General features: G+C 36.7%; 1 protein-coding gene across 1 annotated transcript in view; it reads left to right on the forward strand.

Annotated features, from left to right (window-relative positions):
* Positions 1–153: 153 nt before the first annotated feature.
* Positions 154–19,900, forward strand: part of LeuRS-m (Leucyl-tRNA synthetase, mitochondrial) — a 64,686-nt gene continuing 44,939 nt past the window's right edge. The window contains exons 1-5 of the mRNA XM_083139333.1: positions 154–433; positions 5,793–6,002; positions 7,571–7,813; positions 9,168–9,310; positions 12,526–13,308. Coding sequence (XP_082995459.1) covers positions 320–433; positions 5,793–6,002; positions 7,571–7,813; positions 9,168–9,310; positions 12,526–13,308 — 1,493 coding nt within the window. The 5' untranslated portion in view covers positions 154–319. The remainder of the gene's footprint in view (positions 434–5,792; positions 6,003–7,570; positions 7,814–9,167; positions 9,311–12,525; positions 13,309–19,900) is intronic.

Consider the following 19,900-nt stretch of genomic DNA (forward strand, 5'->3'; position numbering starts at 1 on the left):
GAAAAATTCACCAGTTCGTGAGATATTAAGATGAAAATTGCATAGAAAATGAAATTTTGTACGTGGGAAAGGGAAATTATGGTCTCAGATTGTGGTTAGTGGTGACTGGTGAGGGGCATGAAGAAGAAGAAGATCAGATTGTGGTTACACGGGTTACACTGTGTGCCTGTGTTGTGTTGTTCTTGTTCCACCTTGCAACTCGAAGTAAATTTTACCGGCGTTAAATAAATGAAATAATAAAACCGAAACGTGACTGCATTTGAAACGGCATGTAAATTATAAATAAAATTATAAAATACAGTCTTCATATACAAGTGATATGGCAGGAATATGTTGCTTAAGAGTGTGTGTGAATAGGACTCCTAAATTTCTTGAACGCAGACTTCCTACTATTTGTTCAAAATATCCAATATACAGTGTCAGTGGAATTTGGGTATGTGTCTATATATATGGTAATATTTTTGGCTAGAATTTACAATATAGAGAAAGTCTCCAATTTCGTTAATTTTCGGTATACTAACTAATTTTGACCTCCTAATCACGAATCTGTTGTAAAAAACCGGGGGTCACGTCTGGAAATTGTACAAAAATTGTTCGTTAGCGCCAAAAGCCATCCACGGGTAGCCCCACAAACCATTGACGTTAGCCCCAAAAACCATCCACGGGTAGCCCCACAAACCATTGACGTTAGCCCCAAAAACCATCCACGGGTAGCCCCACGAACCATTCACACGAGGTTAGGTTAGGTTCCATTAGCACTCATTTCACCCCTAAATTCATCGAAAATAATAGGGATCGTACTAGAATTGAACATCATAAATCATTTTCTTGTAAAACAACGGCGTAGTTGGACACAATGACAGGAGATTACATTTTTGTTCGTAAAACTACGCATATACACATATATATATAAAAAAATTCAATCGGCTTTTTTTCAAATTTTCAGACGTGACCCCCGTTTTTTTTTCAACAGATTCGTGATTAGGAGGTCAAAATTAGTTAGTATACCGAAAATTAACAAAATTGGAGACTTTCTCTATATTGTAAATTCGCTCCATTCTGTAATTGTTGACATTCGTACTTACGTATTCTGCATTGCGAAAGATTGTTTAACAAGGGATTTAGCTTTTTTTAACGAAAATAATGGTATGACTGCAGAATATGGGCTGCTTAGGAGGAACGCGGTTTATAATTTTTTGTTAACGTTTTGTAGTTATTAATCGGAAAAAGTAAGTTTTAAGGTGCGGAAAAATTGTTTTCATTAGAAAAAACGAAAAACGTGTCCAGTAGGGCAGTATTGAAATCGTAGCAACGAAGGAAAAGGCATATTCCTGCACAAATCTAGTGAAAGCAAAAAATGCCTATGTTGTTAGGTAGCTAGGTTTAGTTCTCTTAGCCTAAATAATAATTAGTCATTGTATTTATGCTAATGAAACCTAACCTAACAGACCTAACCTAACCCTGTAGCCATTCCTCGAAGAAATAATGAAAGAAACTGTGCGTAAACAATATGGACACGAACAAATGGAGAAATGCATTGCTTTTAGTAGCAGGAAAAACATTTTTCATTGTATTTATGCTATTGGAACCCAACCTAACAAGCCTAACCTAACCTTGTAAGCATTCCTCGTCTGAAATAATGAAAGAAACTGTGCGTCTGTGGGTGGAATCTGGAGCGACAAATCAACTAGAATGCCGCGAAAACGAAGGGTCTCACTTATCGCACAACACTTGAGCGCGTAAACAATATGGATGCGAACAAATGGAGAAATGCATTGCTTTTAGTAGCAGGAAAAACATTTTCTATGCACAATAATATAATAGTAATCGGAAAAGTAACACCGGAATATGGAAGTAGAAGGTACGTACTTTCAGGGGATATAAATTTTGTTTTTCTATATAGAGGAAAAAAGCAGCCCATGTTCTGCAGTGAGACCAAAATGAGTGCTAATGAACCTAACCTAACCTCGTAGGCATACCTCGTTCCCGTGATGGTTCGTGGGGCTAACATCAATGGTTTGTGGGGCTACCCATGGATGGTTGACGTTAGCCCCAAAAACCATCCATGGGTAGCCCCACAAACCATTGACGTTAGGCCCACGAACCATCACGGGGACGAGGTATGCCTACGAGGTTAGGTTAGGTTCCATTAGCACTCTGACGTTAGCCCCAAAAATTCACGATAGTCACACGAACATTCACAGGGATGAGGTATGCCTATGAAGTTAGGTTAGGTTCCATTAGCACTCGCATACAAACATGAATTAACGGTGAAATAACTTTACCGATAAGCAGGGCTCGAAAAATCCAGGTTGCCATGGCGACTAAAATTTTCAGCCTGGCGACTGTGATCTTTTCCTGTATTATGTACGAAATTTTGAAGATTCTTTATTTTATTTTTTTTTAGCCTGAGGCTCTTCTGCCACCTAACCCGTGTCATGGAGTATGGTCAATATTTAAGCACATGTTGCGTGCGTCTGTTGACAAAATTTCGACCTGCTAGTGTTGCCATTTACGGAGGATATGTACCAAAAATGGCACTTTTTCACCAGTCAACCCATAAAATCGCTAGTCAAAAATCTATCAAATGATGCACCACATCAATATTGGTCGCAAATGACAGATTGGCATGACATCTAATTATAACCCTTTGATAATTTCTTACATATTTTTCTCACTCAAAAATGCATTTCTCGAAAAATTTTAACACTGCCTTTCCCCAGTTATTAATTTATCTAATTTTCTGTGTGGTGTAAACTGATAATTTTTTAGCATTGAAAAATATCTCAATGGTTGAGGCTTTATAATGCAGAAAACCCAGTGTAAATATCTCTTACGCTTTTCATGATATACATTTTTAAAGTTTGGGGTGCGCGACTTTTGAAACATTGTAGTATGTACAATTGTATACTGCTTTTCCGGATTCTCTGGAGTAGCGACGCGCAGAGGGGAAAGCTTGTGGGCGGGGCCAGACTAGGTGGGGAAGGGTGCCTGATGAAAGCAACGAAGTGCTGCACGGTGTAACGGCCGTAAAGCAAAATACGTTCTGCTGCCATTTTCTTCTTTTATTCTTATCAATGGCCAGTGTATTGCTTTACACAAATAACAAATAATATTGCACGTTTATTTGTCTTTTGATGCTACGAAGAACAGAAAAAAAATTAAAACAAATTTAAATAAATTTTCAAAAAACATGCAAATAACCACAAACTATGAAACATCATGTATCAAAATGTGTTTTAAACAAGTCTGAAAAACATGTTTAAAACACTTTGTTTTAAACATTTTAAACATTTGTAAAAAAACAAAGCCATGTGTTTTAAACTTTTCAAACAAATTGTTCTCGAACACATTCAACACTATGAGGCACTCTCCTGAATGCAGAGTTCCCCTAAACTTGCGAGCTGACATGTTTACTACAGAACTACTGGAGTGCGAATGAGTAGTTGAGTCGCTCCCTCCCGTGGATGCCCCTCCCCTCCGTGCGTTCATTGGGCGAGGCGCACAGATGGTATTTGCATTCTCTTACTCCAGAGAATCCGGGAAAGGAATATAGTAGGTTTCCTGGCGCCTGATATTCAGAGCTGGTGCCTAGCTCTGAAGAAGATTTTTCGAGCACTGCCAATAAGAGAGAACACTTGTATGACCTATCACAAGTCTACAGAAACTCAATTACGTAAGTACTTTCTCCTGTAAATTTGAAGAAATCCGTTTCCTGGATCTGAAAATTTTACCAAAATTTTAATTGGTAACGTTCCGATTGTTTTATGATTTCTCCTAGCACAAAGACTAATTATCGTAGAATTTTGGAAATCATTGTCACACGAAATTTGAACCTTCCTTAAAGCAATGAGCACTGTTTGGACTAAAAAAAAGTTATTTATGTTGAAAAAAGAAAAACTTGAAAATTATCTTACGCACGCATGCACACTTCTCATGGACACAATATTCTCCGTCGACAAGGGACAGGAAATATTGTAGAAGCGTGGGAATGAATGCAGAAGTAAATCGGAACCTTAGTAGAATGCATTTAGGGACTTTATTTTAATGCTAAGGGAACCAAACCTAACCTAACCACGAAAGCATATATTGAACAAAATCTTAAGTAATCGCAAACTTTGCAGTATGTGTTAACAGACATACATTGAAATCGAACCATTTAAAAATTGCATTCGTAGCATGATGAAATCACAATAAAACTAAAGGAACTTGGGCCTTTTAATTTATCGCTAGGCTATGGTCATTACTCAATCAGTTTTTTTTTCCCTGTATTTTGTTCAGTTTAATCAGTAATTTTGACCTTTGTCTAGTTATCATTACCAGCAAACCACTGCTACAAGAAAAGATCCTTTGCTTAATACCTTTCCAAACAAATTATGGAAAAGAAATTAACATTTGCATGTTGTTGTGGTTCAAATTATTTTTAAATTTTTCCATACGTTGCGGAGAATAAGAATCCGAACTTCTTCTTCAAGATAGAAAGAGAAGAAAGAAGGAGACTGCTTCCTCTTTTCAGGATGTTGAATGCTTTTAAGTTCAGACCCCACACCAGGGGGGCAGGGGGGGGGATGCTACTTTCCGTGGATTCCTCTATAGATCCTCTGCTAATTTGGCAATGCGAGTTGGGATTGTGCCCTCCCTCCCTTCTCATGAAAGACTATAGCAACTGAGAATCAAGCATTATTTATAATTCAACTATCAAAGAATGTGGTAAAATGCAGTGAGGCACTTGTAGTCAAGAATTCTCATTAAATGTTGTCTATCGGCCGAACACCTCTCACACGTTTATTTCGTCACTTTTTACATTCGTACTTACCTTTTGTGCATTGTGAAACATTCTTTAAGGTGAAATATTGCTTTTCTGACGTTTTGTGATGAGAATAATGTCAATAATAGCCCCACGAACCATTCACGATAGCCCCAAAAATCGTTTATAAATAGCCCCACGAACCATACACGGATAGCCCCATGAACCATTCACGGATAGCCCCACAAACCATTCACGGCAAGGTTCAGTTAGGTTAGGCAAACATAGTGGTTGTAGTAATATCGTGAAAAACACATGATTTACCGCTCCAGCAGATTCTACAATGACAGAAAATATCTCCACGAAGTATCCAAATGCTAGAAAAAGTTGTTCCCGTAAGTACTTTCTTGTGTAAAAATGAAGAAATCCGTTCGGCCGATTGGCAACTTTTACCGAATTCTCTTCTTTGAAATATGTAGTAAAGGTATTGTGTAATTTAGTTATTATTTGTTGTTCTCTCAACAACAAAGTTGATTCAAATGCACGGTCTTTCTTCTTCCACCATTTTATGCTATCATTGCATCATCTGCCATCACTTAATAAAATGTAAAATATTTAAATTTCAACATCTGAGAGAGATCCTAATATTTTTGATTCTAAGGATAGGTGAACTCATACAGGGTTTTTTAATATCCTGCATATATCTCTGGGATTCACCCAACGTCTCTAATTGTACATATAAAGTGACTAGAGCATGGTTCTGATCACACCATGTCCACATAATCAAGACAGACTATATATCTGTTTACAATGCAGTGTATAATGCACAGGGGATAGCTCAATGGTCGAACACATTGAATGATCAACCAAACTTCTAGTCTTGGCATAGACGTTCTTTGTGAAAGACTATTCGTTTATCTATCTAATCATCCTCATCATCACAATTAGCCAAAAGTGGCAAGATAGTCATACTAATTAAATAAATAAACTTGAACAATGTAGCACAGAGTACAACTTTAATATTTACATTACTTTCAATTTTCAGGAAGATGATCTAACACAAACCAAGAAACATGAAATTGAGAAGTATTGGCATGATAAAGTGAGTGCTACTCCTCCTCAGGATGACAAGAAACCTAAGTTTTATGTATTGTCTATGTTCCCATACCCCTCAGGACGTCTTCACATGGGGCATGTGAGAGTGTACACCATAAGTGACACCTTAGCAAGATATTATAGAATGCAAGGAAAACAGGTACATTTTGAGTGCTTATTAGGGATTTCTTCTTTTGACTTTGTAGAATTTAATAAATCATCAGTTTTCTAGTTCAATACATTTAGGTGTTTATGTTGTCATTCTTACTTAAGGGCAAAACTGGACAGAACCCATTATTACAGGACCTAATGGGATAATTACCAAGTTTTACTTTCCTTAAACTCTATTTTAATCACAAAACTAAATTGTTTAAAAAAAATAGAATATATATTACATGAAAGTTAAAAAATGGGCACAAAAACTGTCTGCAGCTGATGAGACTAAGAGATTAACTATTTTCACCAGCATTTTTTTATTAGGTACTTGTGGTATTATGTTTGTCAATGTTTTGTTGGTAAAGATCACACACCATAGAACTAAACATGGAAAAACAAGGCAAGGGTAAGTATTTATTTTTGTACCTCACCTACACAGTATGGCAATTTGTAACATTTTTTTAGAAACAAACGGAACCTAATTGCCTAACCTAACAAGTAGCTCAAAAGGAAAGAAATATGTTGCTGGTGCTTCTCATTAAGTATTTCCAATGTGAATGATGCTGTTAGTTACTTTGCATGTAGAGATCAGATCACTGTAAGAAAAGGCACAGTAACACACATACTGGACAAAGGTAAGGAGGTTCAGTAGGGCTAATCTATAAATTGAGATCGAAATATGACGCCAGCAGGGTGACCATTAATTTAAGGGAGATATTCTGTATTGAGTTTATGACATTTAGTTGCGACAAATTTTGCAAATATTTATGGAATTGATAACATTAAATATAAGAATTAATTTACATTTTATATATTGTACAGATCATAATAGAGAATAAAAATTTACATATTTGCATATTTCGTAGTCCTAACCCATATATATTGTTCCACTACTACTGCAGAACTAAACATCAATCAACTACCGCAAGATATAGCATCACTTCCACCTGCCAGTGCGAGATCTTGCAATTGAGTTGAAGTTTTGTGGGGCTCGCCAAACTTGGAATGAGTTGAAATTTCACGATCTTGGTTGTTAATGGAAAATATAGGAGAAATAGAATGTCAATACATGAGCCTGGAGTATTTTTTTTAAAAAAAAACTCTAATACAGGACATACTGGGAAATGTGTGGTTGAGCCTTTGGGTTTAACATGGTGGCAATAAGACAATGGGGGAGGGGTATTTTGCAAATTTTTTTTTTAACTGGGAGGATACCCCCCCCTCCCAGTTAGAAATAAGAGTTAGATCTGCAAGGTTGCCTGTTGGCACAGAAAAACATGATTCTCTTGTCAGGCTTGTTGAAATGAATAAGTGGTAGAGTGTGTGGGTGTGTGCTGATCAAATAATATGAAACAGACGTTTTCAGTTCAAAACTGATGAAAATTAAGTTAGGTATACTAATTGTAATTGAGTAATAAATTTTATCAAGAAACAAATTATTTTTCTGTAATTGTTTTGCTTCTCCAATTCAAAGATATTTTATGCGAGTTGTGTGATGCTCAAAATGTAGGATATGTACAGAAAGAAGAGGGCATCTCCTAATCCAATTTTTGTGTACTTTTATTGATGCAGGTCATTCACCCTATGGGTTGGGATGCATTTGGACTTCCTGCCGAGAATGCGGCTCTTGAGAATGGAGTAGAGCCACATAAGTGGACAGAAGAAAATATAAAACATATGAGAAGTCAAATGCAACGAATGGGATACAGTTTTGACTGGGAGAGAGAGCTATCAACGTGCAACCCTGATTATTACAAATGGACTCAGTTCCTTTTCTTAAAACTTTATGAAGCAGGACTTGTGTATCAAAAAGAGGTAAGGCATAATATTGCTTGTTACTATCATTTTGCAGAAATTGGGAAACTAGGAAATACAAATATTTGTGTGTTGATTGTCACCAGAGGACAATGTACTGTAGAATGAAAATTGTTCGTATACATGGATCAATATATGTGTATTTATCCACTTACTCTTCAAAGTTAAGTCATTCCTACCTTTTTACAGATTTTTACTAGGTGTGATATTTTTGTTCATTTCTACGAGGTATCAGCATAAAATTGAAAATGTTCCATGAACCCGATTGGTTCATTAATCTCCTTAGTTAATGTAACAGAAACCCCTGTAGCTTGTTCAAAGCAACAAATTGCAGTGAAACTTGGTACAGAGGCTATGCAGAAATGAATGTTGATTAAAAAGTTAGTACAAATTTTCCCCACCTGGTGGAAAAGTGGTGCTGAAATGACAATCAGAAGTCAGACATGCAAAACTTTATTTTCAGTTGATGTCGGTTCAGTACAGCATTGTTCAATATGTACATAGTCAGTGTGAATGATCCTTTGGAAGCATAAGAAGCATTTTCTGGGGAATGGTAGCAACATGCCATGTTACGTTGGCCTTCAACTCTGGTAGGAATCTGCACACCAAGAAATCATGTGTGTCTTTTAGAGAACTGGATGGCCAAATATTTGGAAAACCTTGAAAGAATACAATCATTGCCAAAGTTGGCACGAAGCATTGTCATTCACTTGTCAACCCACATGTGGGGATGATCCATCTTGCATGAAGACAGGGATCTCTAAACATATCATTCTTGCAGATAGGTGAGAAGTTGAGCGTAATGGAACGCACAACAAAATCTTGGGGTGTCAGCTCCTCAAAGCGTAATGGGCCCAGAATGAAATCAGTGGTGAGTCCACGGTATACAGTGATGCAATCAGAGTGCAGCTTCTGTTTCAGCACCATATTTCCACCTGGTGGTGAAAATTTGAATTATTTTTATCATTAGCCTTCTCTTCTCCATGGTCATGCATTCCCTGCAATGTGTTGTGTGTGTTACCAAGTTTCACCCCAATCCCTTGGTTCGAAATGGGCTCCAGAGGGCTGTGAGTACATAAGCTTTAATTTTAACTACATGATATGTAGCCAGGTGACTGCAATTATTCTTGCCTTTCAAAAAATAACACTTCATATTTAGACATTTACTTTATAAGACAATAGTGTGTGAATTATGCCATTATTTCAATAAACATAACAACTATAAAAAGGGCAGAATTGTATGCAGAGGTATAAGACCAACATTGGTCTGTTCCACTCTTATATTTACATCAATAATATTTTTCCATCGGAACTTGGCTGTTTGTAGAAACTACATTTTTAATTTTCTTTGAAGGCATTAGTGAATTGGGATCCTGTTGATCAGACTGTGTTGGCAGATGAGCAGGTAGATGAGGATGGCTGCTCATGGAGGTCAGGAGCTAAAGTGGAGAAGAAGCTACTGAAGCAGTGGTTCATTCGTGCAACACGGTTTTCACAGTATGTAACAAACAGGTGTACATCCCTCTGTATGTGACTATTAGGCTTCGGATAGTTATGCACTAAAAAACCTTTAAATATGCTCTTAAAATGCTCGAAATATGCTCTTTCAATGATCAAAATACAGTAGAGCGTCGATTATCCGAAGTAATTGGGGGACATGGCTGTTCGGAAAACTGGTTTGTTCGGATAATCGAACTGTACATGTTTATTTGCCAAAAAGAAGTACTGTACAGTAAATTTATTCATAAAAACAGGCATCTCTTTAAGTATTACAAAGTAACGTACAAAGGCAACTTTAGTAGGAATATATAGTATGTGGTACAGTTTATTAAACAAAAATATGTACATATTACATACGCATTTTGCATGAACAATACATACACCGACAGAAGTGTGCTGATTGTTGAAACACAGCGACTGGCGGCTTGGCCGGTCAGCAGCGCCTTATGAAGGCCCCATTAGAAGCAATGTTCCGCCAGCGGTGGCTCAGTGCGGCGACTACTGTGGGAAACTTGGTTTGGGAGTGAGGGGGATGATGGACGGTAGGGTGGGAGAGTAACAGGTGCGAGCGAGTACACAGTTCGGTTAAGCGGTCGTTCGGTTGACCGACGTTCGGATAATCGACGCTCTACTGTATGTCCAATTATAACACCATTAAGCTTTGTTTCCATGATATGAAAAACTCAATATGCTGACCAAGGCAGACATTTATTTTATTACAAAACAAACTAAACGTAATGTTTCAACCTTCTAGCAAGGTCTTCTTCAGACTCTGCACCAAGTACAAATGTAACAAGGTACAAAACAGGACGATATATATACATAAACATTACTCCCCTCCATACTATTAGAAAGTTGTTCTGAAACATTCTAGTAGGTGGCTTTTGCTTGTCAACTGTACTTTCACCTGAAAGGCTAAACATATTTTCTTCGATGTAGAATGTGGTTTGACTCTTTATCTCACACTCTTTTTCCTTCATTCTTCTTCCTTCTTCTCTCCTCTTTCTAGAGTGGAAATAGAGAAAAAAGGTGAAGAAGACACAATGAACTGGAATGGGGGACTGAAGATAAACAAAGAATGGAAGAAGGTGTTAGAAAGAGTGGAAAGGACAAGTATATATATCGTCCTGTTTTGTACCTTGTTACATTTGTACTTGGTGCAGAGTCTGAAGAAGACCTTGATAGAAGGTTGAAACGTTACATTTAGTTTATGTTTTATAATAAAATAAATTTCTGCCTTGGTCAGCATATTGAGTTTTTCAAGATATGCATTTACAATTTTAATTTATTATTATTTATTATTGCACTTAATAACTACATATTTTTTCAGATGCTTAAAAGTAAATTTATGCCTGTTATCCACGAGAATACTTTTATACTCTGAAAACACTGTCACCACATCACAAGAAACAATACGCGCATGTTGTAATTTCAACAAATCGGAAACGTGCAGTTCACTTGGAATACCGTACACATTTTGTTTCCCTTCATGAATAGAGCAAATGTCCTTTAGGAGCTTGTAGCCAGCGAACACATACCGAATCATATTTCTGAATTGCTCCAAAGCAAAGGAAACTACAAATTTTCAGACAGAAACAGCAGAATATGCATTTGTAAGAAAAAATCGGTAAAATATGCAATATATCCTGAAGACACTGAAAATATGCATTTGCATATGCTATATGCAAAATGCATAACTATCCAAAGCCTAGTGATTATACTATGTAAATAAGTTAGTAAATATTTAAACATGGCTTCTTAATTTCAGTCGCCGGCTATAAAAATGTGACACCTACATCCTGAAATACTGCATTCCCTGCAATCTGTTGTGTGTGTTGCCTAACTCCGACATGATAGCAGAACTTCCTATTGAAAAGTTGCTATTGAGGGAGTTAGGCAACACACAATGCATTGCAGGATCTAGGTGTCCCATTTTTTTGCCAGTGGCTGTACATTGCTTGCTGACTTTGATTTAAAAGTAATGTCCATAAATTGCATTGAAATTTGAAAAATATTTACTGGGGATGAGCCAATACCGATACTGGCTGATACTTTCCAGAATTCCCAAAAATGTTGTGTGATATAAATGTACTGGAAATTATGCAAAATGCATAAATTTCATTATTTTACAACATTTTTTGGTGAGAATTTGGTTTTGTGATTAAATAATTATTTCATGTGAAATTATAAAGGAGGAGATTGATATGGTATAAATCCAATGGAAAACTTTATTAAAATTTACAAGTACTTTGAAATGATTTTATGAAATATAAAAGCTACAGTCAAAAGATAACCATAAAGGCAATTCAACATTGTGGTTTATTGAGAAAATTGAGGAGGTACATCCTTATAATTTAACATAATCCTCCTGCAGATTAATGTACTTGTGCCAGTGGGAAATGAGCTGTTGGATGCCACAAGAAAGAAAATTTTTTGGTTGGCCTCTGAGACACTTACGCACTGCAGATCATCAGAGTCGAATTTGTGGCCCTGCAAGGACACTTTCAGTGGTCCAACAGGATGAAAATCTGATGGTGCCATGTCTGGAGAATAAGGCTGTGGCAGGACCTGTACCTTCATGGTGGCATCTGCTGTGTGAGGCCTGGCATTTTCATGCTGGATACCGACGCTTTGGACAGGCAACCTTGTTGCTTTCTCTTGATAGCTGGTGCTAGATGGTTTTGCAAGTGGTCTCAGTAACTTCTGCTCTCCACAGTAGGCCTCTGAGTAGATAATGTTCAACAATTATCCCCTTTTTGTCCAAAAGATAATCCGAATCCTAATGGTTTTTTAGCCTTTTGCATGCACCAATTGCAGCACGTCATTCAATTCAACTTTGGTGCATCACTCAATTCAAATTGCCATGTTTGACTGTCAACAGCAGATGCCAAACTACCTACCACAATACTCACTAGATGGCAGCATACTGTGCATACTAGTTGTTTTGTAATGAACTTATAACACCTTTGCCATTATTTTGTGACTGCTTTGCATAAATTTTAGTTGTCTGTGGTTTGCAGTTCTTACAAGGATATAAACAAAATATTTGATGCAACGTTTCAGAAGATCACACACTCCCTTCATCAGATGTTTAATCTTAGTTTGATTAATACTACTATATGGCTTATTTCTAAAATTGATTTCAACATCTCCTGCTCGTTTCAAAACGAATATGTTGGTGTTTAATGTAAGCGTTTTTTTTCTATCCGCAGATCTTTGCTTGAGGGATTAAATGATCCTGTACTACAAAATTGGAAAGACATAATCAAATTGCAAAAGCACTGGATAGGAGAATGTGATGGTACAACATTTGATTTTTTGCTTACTTCAGTAGATCCTTCTCATCAGCAGACATTGTCAGTGTGGACGAATCAGCCAGGACATTTATTTGGTGTTCAGTTCATCGCTCTTGCCCCGGGGCATACTTTAGACCAGTTGCAGCTAATTGAGGAAGACATTTGCGTAGGCGTGTCAGATTCAAAAGGAGTGTGTCGGAAACTTAGCATTCAAGCTATACATCCACTTACTGGAAAGTTAGTCCCTATCTTTGTCACAGATCAAATCGAGTACAAAGAGCACACTGATAGCCACTTAGGAATTCCTCACACGTCAGACGCCGATAGAAATTTTGCAGCAAATGTGCGATTACCCCTTGGACCACCAGTGGTTGCAGAAGAGGGGGAAAAGGTCGTGCTTGCTTCAGCTGGTGATTATACTGGTATGGAAGTGGAAAGTGCAGCGAAGGAGATATGTGCTTTAGCCAAAAAGAGAGGCATCGGAGGTTATCCTACAAGTGCAAAGTTACGAGACTGGCTCATTTCAAGACAGCGTTATTGGGGTACTCCTATTCCTATTGTCCATTGCTCAAATTGTGGTGCTGTGCCTGTTCCATTCAGTCAACTTCCTGTTATTTTACCAAAGCTAAAGCAATTGTCAAGGAAAGGGAAAACTCCACTACTCGAGGCTACGGATTGGCTTCATGCTAAATGTCCCAAGTAAGTATTTGATGATTCAATTGTGATAACATTGATGACATAAGGCACATTTCATTTCTCAAATTATATGGGATAGTTCTTAAGATGGATGAGTCATTCCACATCAGTTGGTCTATTTGCTACCACTAACATGTCTCCGATTTTGTTTAAATTTTGCCTGCAGCAGAAGTAAGATGTTGAGGGGTTGGATTTGCATTGCATGGAATAAAATAATAGTCCTGAAGTTAATGTGCTTTTGGAGGTGAAGGGCATGTCAGGCAATATGCAGGCACCATTTTGAACCCTCGTGGGAGCCTGACGAAATTCAACTTTTTGTAAAAATAAGTTTCTGTTTTTTCACTTTCATCTGACTCTTCTATTTGACCCAGGAAAATTGCTTTTTGTCAGCCATAGATTTCTAGCCTAATCTGTACTGAACAAAACGAGGTATAATTTGTAACTAGTATCTGTAGTTTTTGATTGATTGATTGATTAATGAGGTGTTTTTAGTCCACTTTATGCACAGTAAGGCTAATCGGGACGAGTGGCGCAACCACGGGGGGCATTGCCCCCCCTTCAACCTTGGATGAAAATGAGTTCAAGAGGAGCAAACATAGATGGTCAAGTGTACCTGCAAAGGGGGGAGGGGGGGGGCAATAACCGGCCACAACTTCAAATTTTATGCAAATAAAAATACTTTTCGTAAAATTTTCTTGCTTCTTTGGTTACAATGCCTGCTTTTATCAATTTCAGAACTGTAACTAGGGGGCGCTTGGAGTCGGCCCTGGGCACCTAACGATCTAAATGAAAATAAGTTGTAAAATTGATTGATTGATTTGTGGTTTTAAGTCCACTTTACGCACAGAAAGGCTAATCGAGACTGGACCTACAGTTTAAAGTGGGATCCGAACCACTGTACCATGTGCCTCCACCAGGTATCGAACCCAGGACCCCTTGATCACAAGGTGACGATGTTACCATTACACCATTGGTATTCATTGGGGAGGTACAAAAGTTGAAAAGGAGAGAATGCATTGGCGTCCCGTAAAAATTATTAGTGCCCTATTATATCAATATTGACTTCAGCCCGCAAAAAAATTGGATCCAAGAATTTTCTTGTTCGCTTCCCTCGCAATATATCATTGTTCTCTGTAATACATTGTAAATTACCAGACAGAGAAATAAGACTTGTCTGAATTGATTTTGTTTTAGATGCATGAACAATTGTTTTAAGGAGAGGGAGCGTGCACATTTGAGAGACAATTTATATAATTTTTGCTGTTGGTTTATTGTGAGATGGATGAATTGGTTGTGTATAATATGTATTAAATAAACTTTGAATATGTACACAATTTAGTGTCCACATTGCTTCATGTTGCATATATGCGAAACATCGTGCATGAAAGTTATACATGTTAATGTAAAAAAAGAATTATATTTGGAATGCATTTATCAAGCATTTTCTGTCTTTGAAAGATACATAGTTTGTGTGCTTGTTTTCCGTTATTAATGTCAAATTGAATGTGTTGAAAAAATGATTCAAATCTTTTGTTCGAACACAAATACTTTAGCACCAACTTCTACCCCCCTTTTTGCATAATTTACAAGGGTAATAACATCTTTGATACTACCACTACTACTAATAATAATAATGTTGGTCCCAGGTTCGAATCCCAGCTTGGGCATGGATGTTTGTGTGGGTGTCCATTCATCAATTTCACCATATCATCACTCATCCCCATCTTTGCAAATTAGCCAAAAGTGGCACAATAAGTGAAGTAAAATAAAGCAAATCAATGATAATGTTCTAATATTATTAGCATTATTATTATTATTATTATTATTATTATTATTAACATTATCATTATTATTAAAATTATTATTATTATTGGCACGTTTATTCTGGTACTTCCCCCCCCCCCAGACAAGAATTTGTGGTTGTGACCTCTGATTGGGACTGGACCTACAGTGTAAAGTGGGATCCGAACCACTATGTGCATCCACCGGGTATCGAACCTGGGACCCCTCTGTAGTTTTTGAGGTTTTATAGAAAATTTTGTAAGGGTGTAAGGGGTGATCCTTTCTCAAGGCACTTAAATATCAATCTCATTTTGCAGACTAAGGAGGCTTTGGCATCTGGACCCGTGGCCAATATAATCCTCTAGGACTTCTGTTGTGTGCTGTCCATATGTGCATGTGATTGTCCCTACATCTTATCACCCTTCATCCTCATCTTCGCAATTAGCTGAAAGTGGCAGAAACACAAAGTAAAGTAAATAAAATCAATGAATTAAAACCTTCCAGAATTTTAAATTCGCACTCAAAACATGGTCTGCATTTGGTGCAAACACCAGGAAAATCAACCTCGGTGTTTAAGTGTTAATGCTGCGGCAGACAAAATTTCATCAAAATCTGAGACATGTCAGCGGGAACTTTTTCTTTATTTTAGACCATTTGGTACGGAATGGTGCAGGTTTGTACCAGAGAGTTTAATCTGTGGTAACTTAGCTTCCCTATTTGTCCTTAAATTTGTTTTATTCTCTGTATGTAGATAGAAACTCGCTATATCAGGAAATAGTTGAGATCTTAAAATATCATATGTAGCATGTCAGTGGAATATATTAATTTTGCAGTTTCTCTTGAACATTTCCTTTCTTTTCCTATGCTCTGTGTAGAAACAAATTTGAAACTGGCATAGCATTTTAGAATTTAAAATATGCTGCAAATGTGACACTGAGTCATGTAATCCATTATAATTTATGTTTCAGTAAAGTAGTTTTGTGAAATCTGTTATCAATGAGCTGTAGTGTTTCTATTCATTGTATAGTAGAAGAATATAAAGTAAACACTTAGGTAGTGCTCAAAGTGGAGGGGAGACTGGTAATCCCCAGTGGCATAAGGGTCATTCCATGTCAAATCATCCAGAATTTTGTGAAAATGTCACCCATCTCCGATTTTGATGATATTCGGTATACTTATAGAATTTTTCATGCTAATTACAAAAATGACAACTTTTTTGAGTTTGGTCAAAGGGTTCAGAAATTACGAGTTTTTAAAAATCTCCGTGTACGCCACATGCGGCTCCACTTCGAATGACACGCATTAGGTTATAAATTATAGTATCTTCTCTCAGGTTTGCCGTAGAAACTTCAAGTTTCTTTTCTTTTGCTCAGGATAGTGTAAGCTTTCATTTAAATAAGGTTCCAGATCAGTATATCAATAATCATGTATTTTATGTATAGTTTCATGTATTTTTTTAGAAAAATAAATGACTAACTTCAAGAGCGAATTTCGTGCAATGCCCCCCCCCCCCTTCAATTTCCCCCAAATTTTATATACAGGTAGCTCAGAGTGGGTACTAATGTTTGATGGAAAAATTGGGATGGGCGGTTCAGAGACAGGGTGATAAAAAAATCATTTGCATTAAAAGTTAATCTTATTAAAAATGCTTATGTATTTAGCACAAAGTCTGAAGTACAATATGTTTTGAGGTATAATATTCAAAATTTCTGTTCACTATGTGTGAAGGTAAGCATAGGCGTAACCTGGCGGGGGCAAAGGGAAGCATTTCCCCCTCCAAAATTTATAGATTAATTAAAACCTACAAATAATAATTGCAGTGGAACCCAGATTTCAAGTTCCTCGATTTTACATTTTCCTGCATTTTACATTCAATCTTGATGGTCCCAACATAGCAAATTGCTAAGAAATTTTCCTCAGTTTTACATTTTCTCCCATTCAAGATTTTTTCAGCTTGGTCCCCTGAACAACGTAAAATCGAGGTTCCACTGTATCTAAGTTAGTTTCAACTGTCTTCAATTTTTTTAAAAAAAGTATAATCCTCATCATTAGCATTCCCAAGTTTAGCAAATTTTCTTCGAGAATATTCTTCTTTTTGTGCATTTTATCTCAATATGGATTTTTTTTTGCTACTATTCAAGGAGCTACGTAATATGATGTAAGAATTAATAATACACATTTGTGCTGATTGAAGTTTTTCCAAATGGAGCTTTTCTTGCCACATACCACAGAAAATTTCCTTGTGATGGGGTGGCTGGAACACTTAGAAGACTTGTATAGACATCAACAGTATCAAGTAACAAATTCAGCAATGAAGTACCAATTCCATAGAAATAGTATTAGAGGCATAAATTTCTTATTAATCACGTAAGGTGAAATGACAACAACCCGCAGTACAATGTGTCAGCGATTGCAAAGTACTATACAACAGCACCAGGAAGATTAAGTATGCACTGTTTTGAACTTAGGCTACAGGCTATTTAAAGTGTTCGGTAAGTTACTTTTTACAAGTAACCGAGTTTCAGTTACTCATTTAAAAACTAACTCAGTTACAGTTACTGGTACTTTGAAAGTAACTGTGAGTTACTTTACAGTTACTGTGAAAGAAACTTACAGTTAATGATCATTGAATTGTATTAAAATTACAAATTGCGTTTCTAATACATAATATGTCTTCATATACTTACATTACTACTGCAAATAAATGATGAAACACAGTCAACTTTGCTTGAACGATTTTAATTAAGAAATCATTTGTATGCTGACCACGGTATTTTGAATATGGTGTCATTGATTCCACTTCCACCTATTTCTTTCTCCTCCATTCCAAGTTCAACAAGATCCAAAGATAAACTACTTCGACGATGACTTTTTCCTAGCTCGACAGTCCACCTAAAACACTGAAGTTTTCACATACAAGTAGATATGAATTGAAGTAAAGCGTGGATGAAGTTAGCATGCAACTAAGCATAGATTCCAAGAAAATCCTTTTACGTAGCATCCAGAGAAGGTACAGATTTCTTTTTACAGTTGGGAACAGAAAATGTGAACAGCACAATTTATAGTGCATGAAATTTTAGCAATGCATAGAATACATCGAGTAAGTATTTTTCGGTACTATCTTCATGGGCGTAACTTGGGAACTATCTTTGGGTTGAGAGAATCATAAAGTTTTCCGTCCCATTAAAATAGTGTCAAAGATTATTTGCTAAATACATTTTGAAAATCACAATAATTACTCTTTTTTTGTTTGTTCCTCAAGTGCCAGGAGGTTCACAAAATATATTTAACTTGTAGGTTTTAATTAATCTATAAATTTTGGAGGTTGAAATGCTTCCCTTTGCCCCCGCCAGGTTACACCTATGCTTACCTTCACACATAGTGAACAGAAATTTTGAATATTATACCTCAAAACATATTGTACTTCAGACTTTGTGCTAAATACATAAGCATTTTTAATAAGATTAACTTTTAATGCAAATGATTTTTTTATCACCCTGTCTCTGAACCGCCCATCCCAATTTTTCCATCAAACATTAGTACCCACTCTGAGCTACCTGTATATAAAATTTGGGGGAAATTGAAGGGGGGGCATTGCTTGAAATTCGCTCTTGAAGTTAGTCATTTATTTTTCTAAAAAAATACATGAAACTATACATAAAATACATGATTATTGATATACTGATCTGAAACCTTATGTAAATGAAAGCTTACACTATCCTGAGCAAAAGAAAAGAAACTTGAAGTTTCTACGGCAAACCTGAGAGAAGATACTATAATTTATAACCTAATACGTGTCATTCGAAGTGGAGCCGCATGTGGCGTACACGGAGATTTTTAAAAACTCGTAATTTCTGAACCCTTTGACCAAACTCAAAAAAGTTATCATTTTTGTAATTAGCATGAAAAGTTCTATAAGTATACCGAATTTCATCAAAATCGGAGATGGTGGGTGACATGGCCTGGATGATTTGACGTGGAATGACCCATATTGTTCCATGTAGTAAACCAACTTTTTTCATAACCGTAGAAATTGCTGGAAAATTTGAAGTTGGCGGTCTTCTGTTTTTGTTTTACTTGCATGCCCACAGTGGCCTTTTATTTCTATTATATCTAATTAATATACAATAAATAAGAAATGTTGTAAACTTGGTTAAATTTTCAGAACATGCTATTGGTATCCTGAAATTGGAAAAGTTATATAAAGCATTTCCCAAACTGTTCCATGTTCCCATGTAAAAAATAGAGGACCCTCCCAGCTAGCACCAAGACTCAAGCAAACATCCCCCACTAACAATTCCCACTTCAAGCACTGGCCATCTGGTGTTGGTCCTAAAACTTGTGTTTTCAGTCAAGTTTCCCAGCCTTCATAAGAGGTTTATTTCATTATAAAATGCCTTATAATATGGTAATTTACTCTGATAAGTTCACTTTTCATTTTTCTGTGCAAATTTTCTTTGCGACCGATTTTGCTACCAGTCTGGTGGCTTTGTCAGGCATGTACTGCCACCAGACGTGTGGCGAAATCGATCGCGAAGAATATTTGCACAGAAAAATGAAAAGTGAACTTATCCGAGTAAAATACCTATCTAACTGCCAAAGAGATATCTTTAGATACAACTTGAAATGCTGCCAATCCCTATGACACCATTCTTTTCTAACTCTTGCTGAGCTGATACCAGGGGTGATGTATTGGTATCGGTATCAGAAAGGATTGGTTAAATTTTATTTACCGATACTTACCGATGCTATTCCAGGAATTTGGTCTTTCGTAGGGTGTGCAAAAATGCTGCACAACACTTTCGCGGATTCC

The sequence above is a fragment of the Lepisma saccharinum genome, chromosome 17 (assembly GCF_977018435.1).
Source record: "Lepisma saccharinum chromosome 17, izLepSacc3.1, whole genome shotgun sequence".
Taxonomy (NCBI): domain Eukaryota; kingdom Metazoa; phylum Arthropoda; class Insecta; order Zygentoma; family Lepismatidae; genus Lepisma; species Lepisma saccharinum.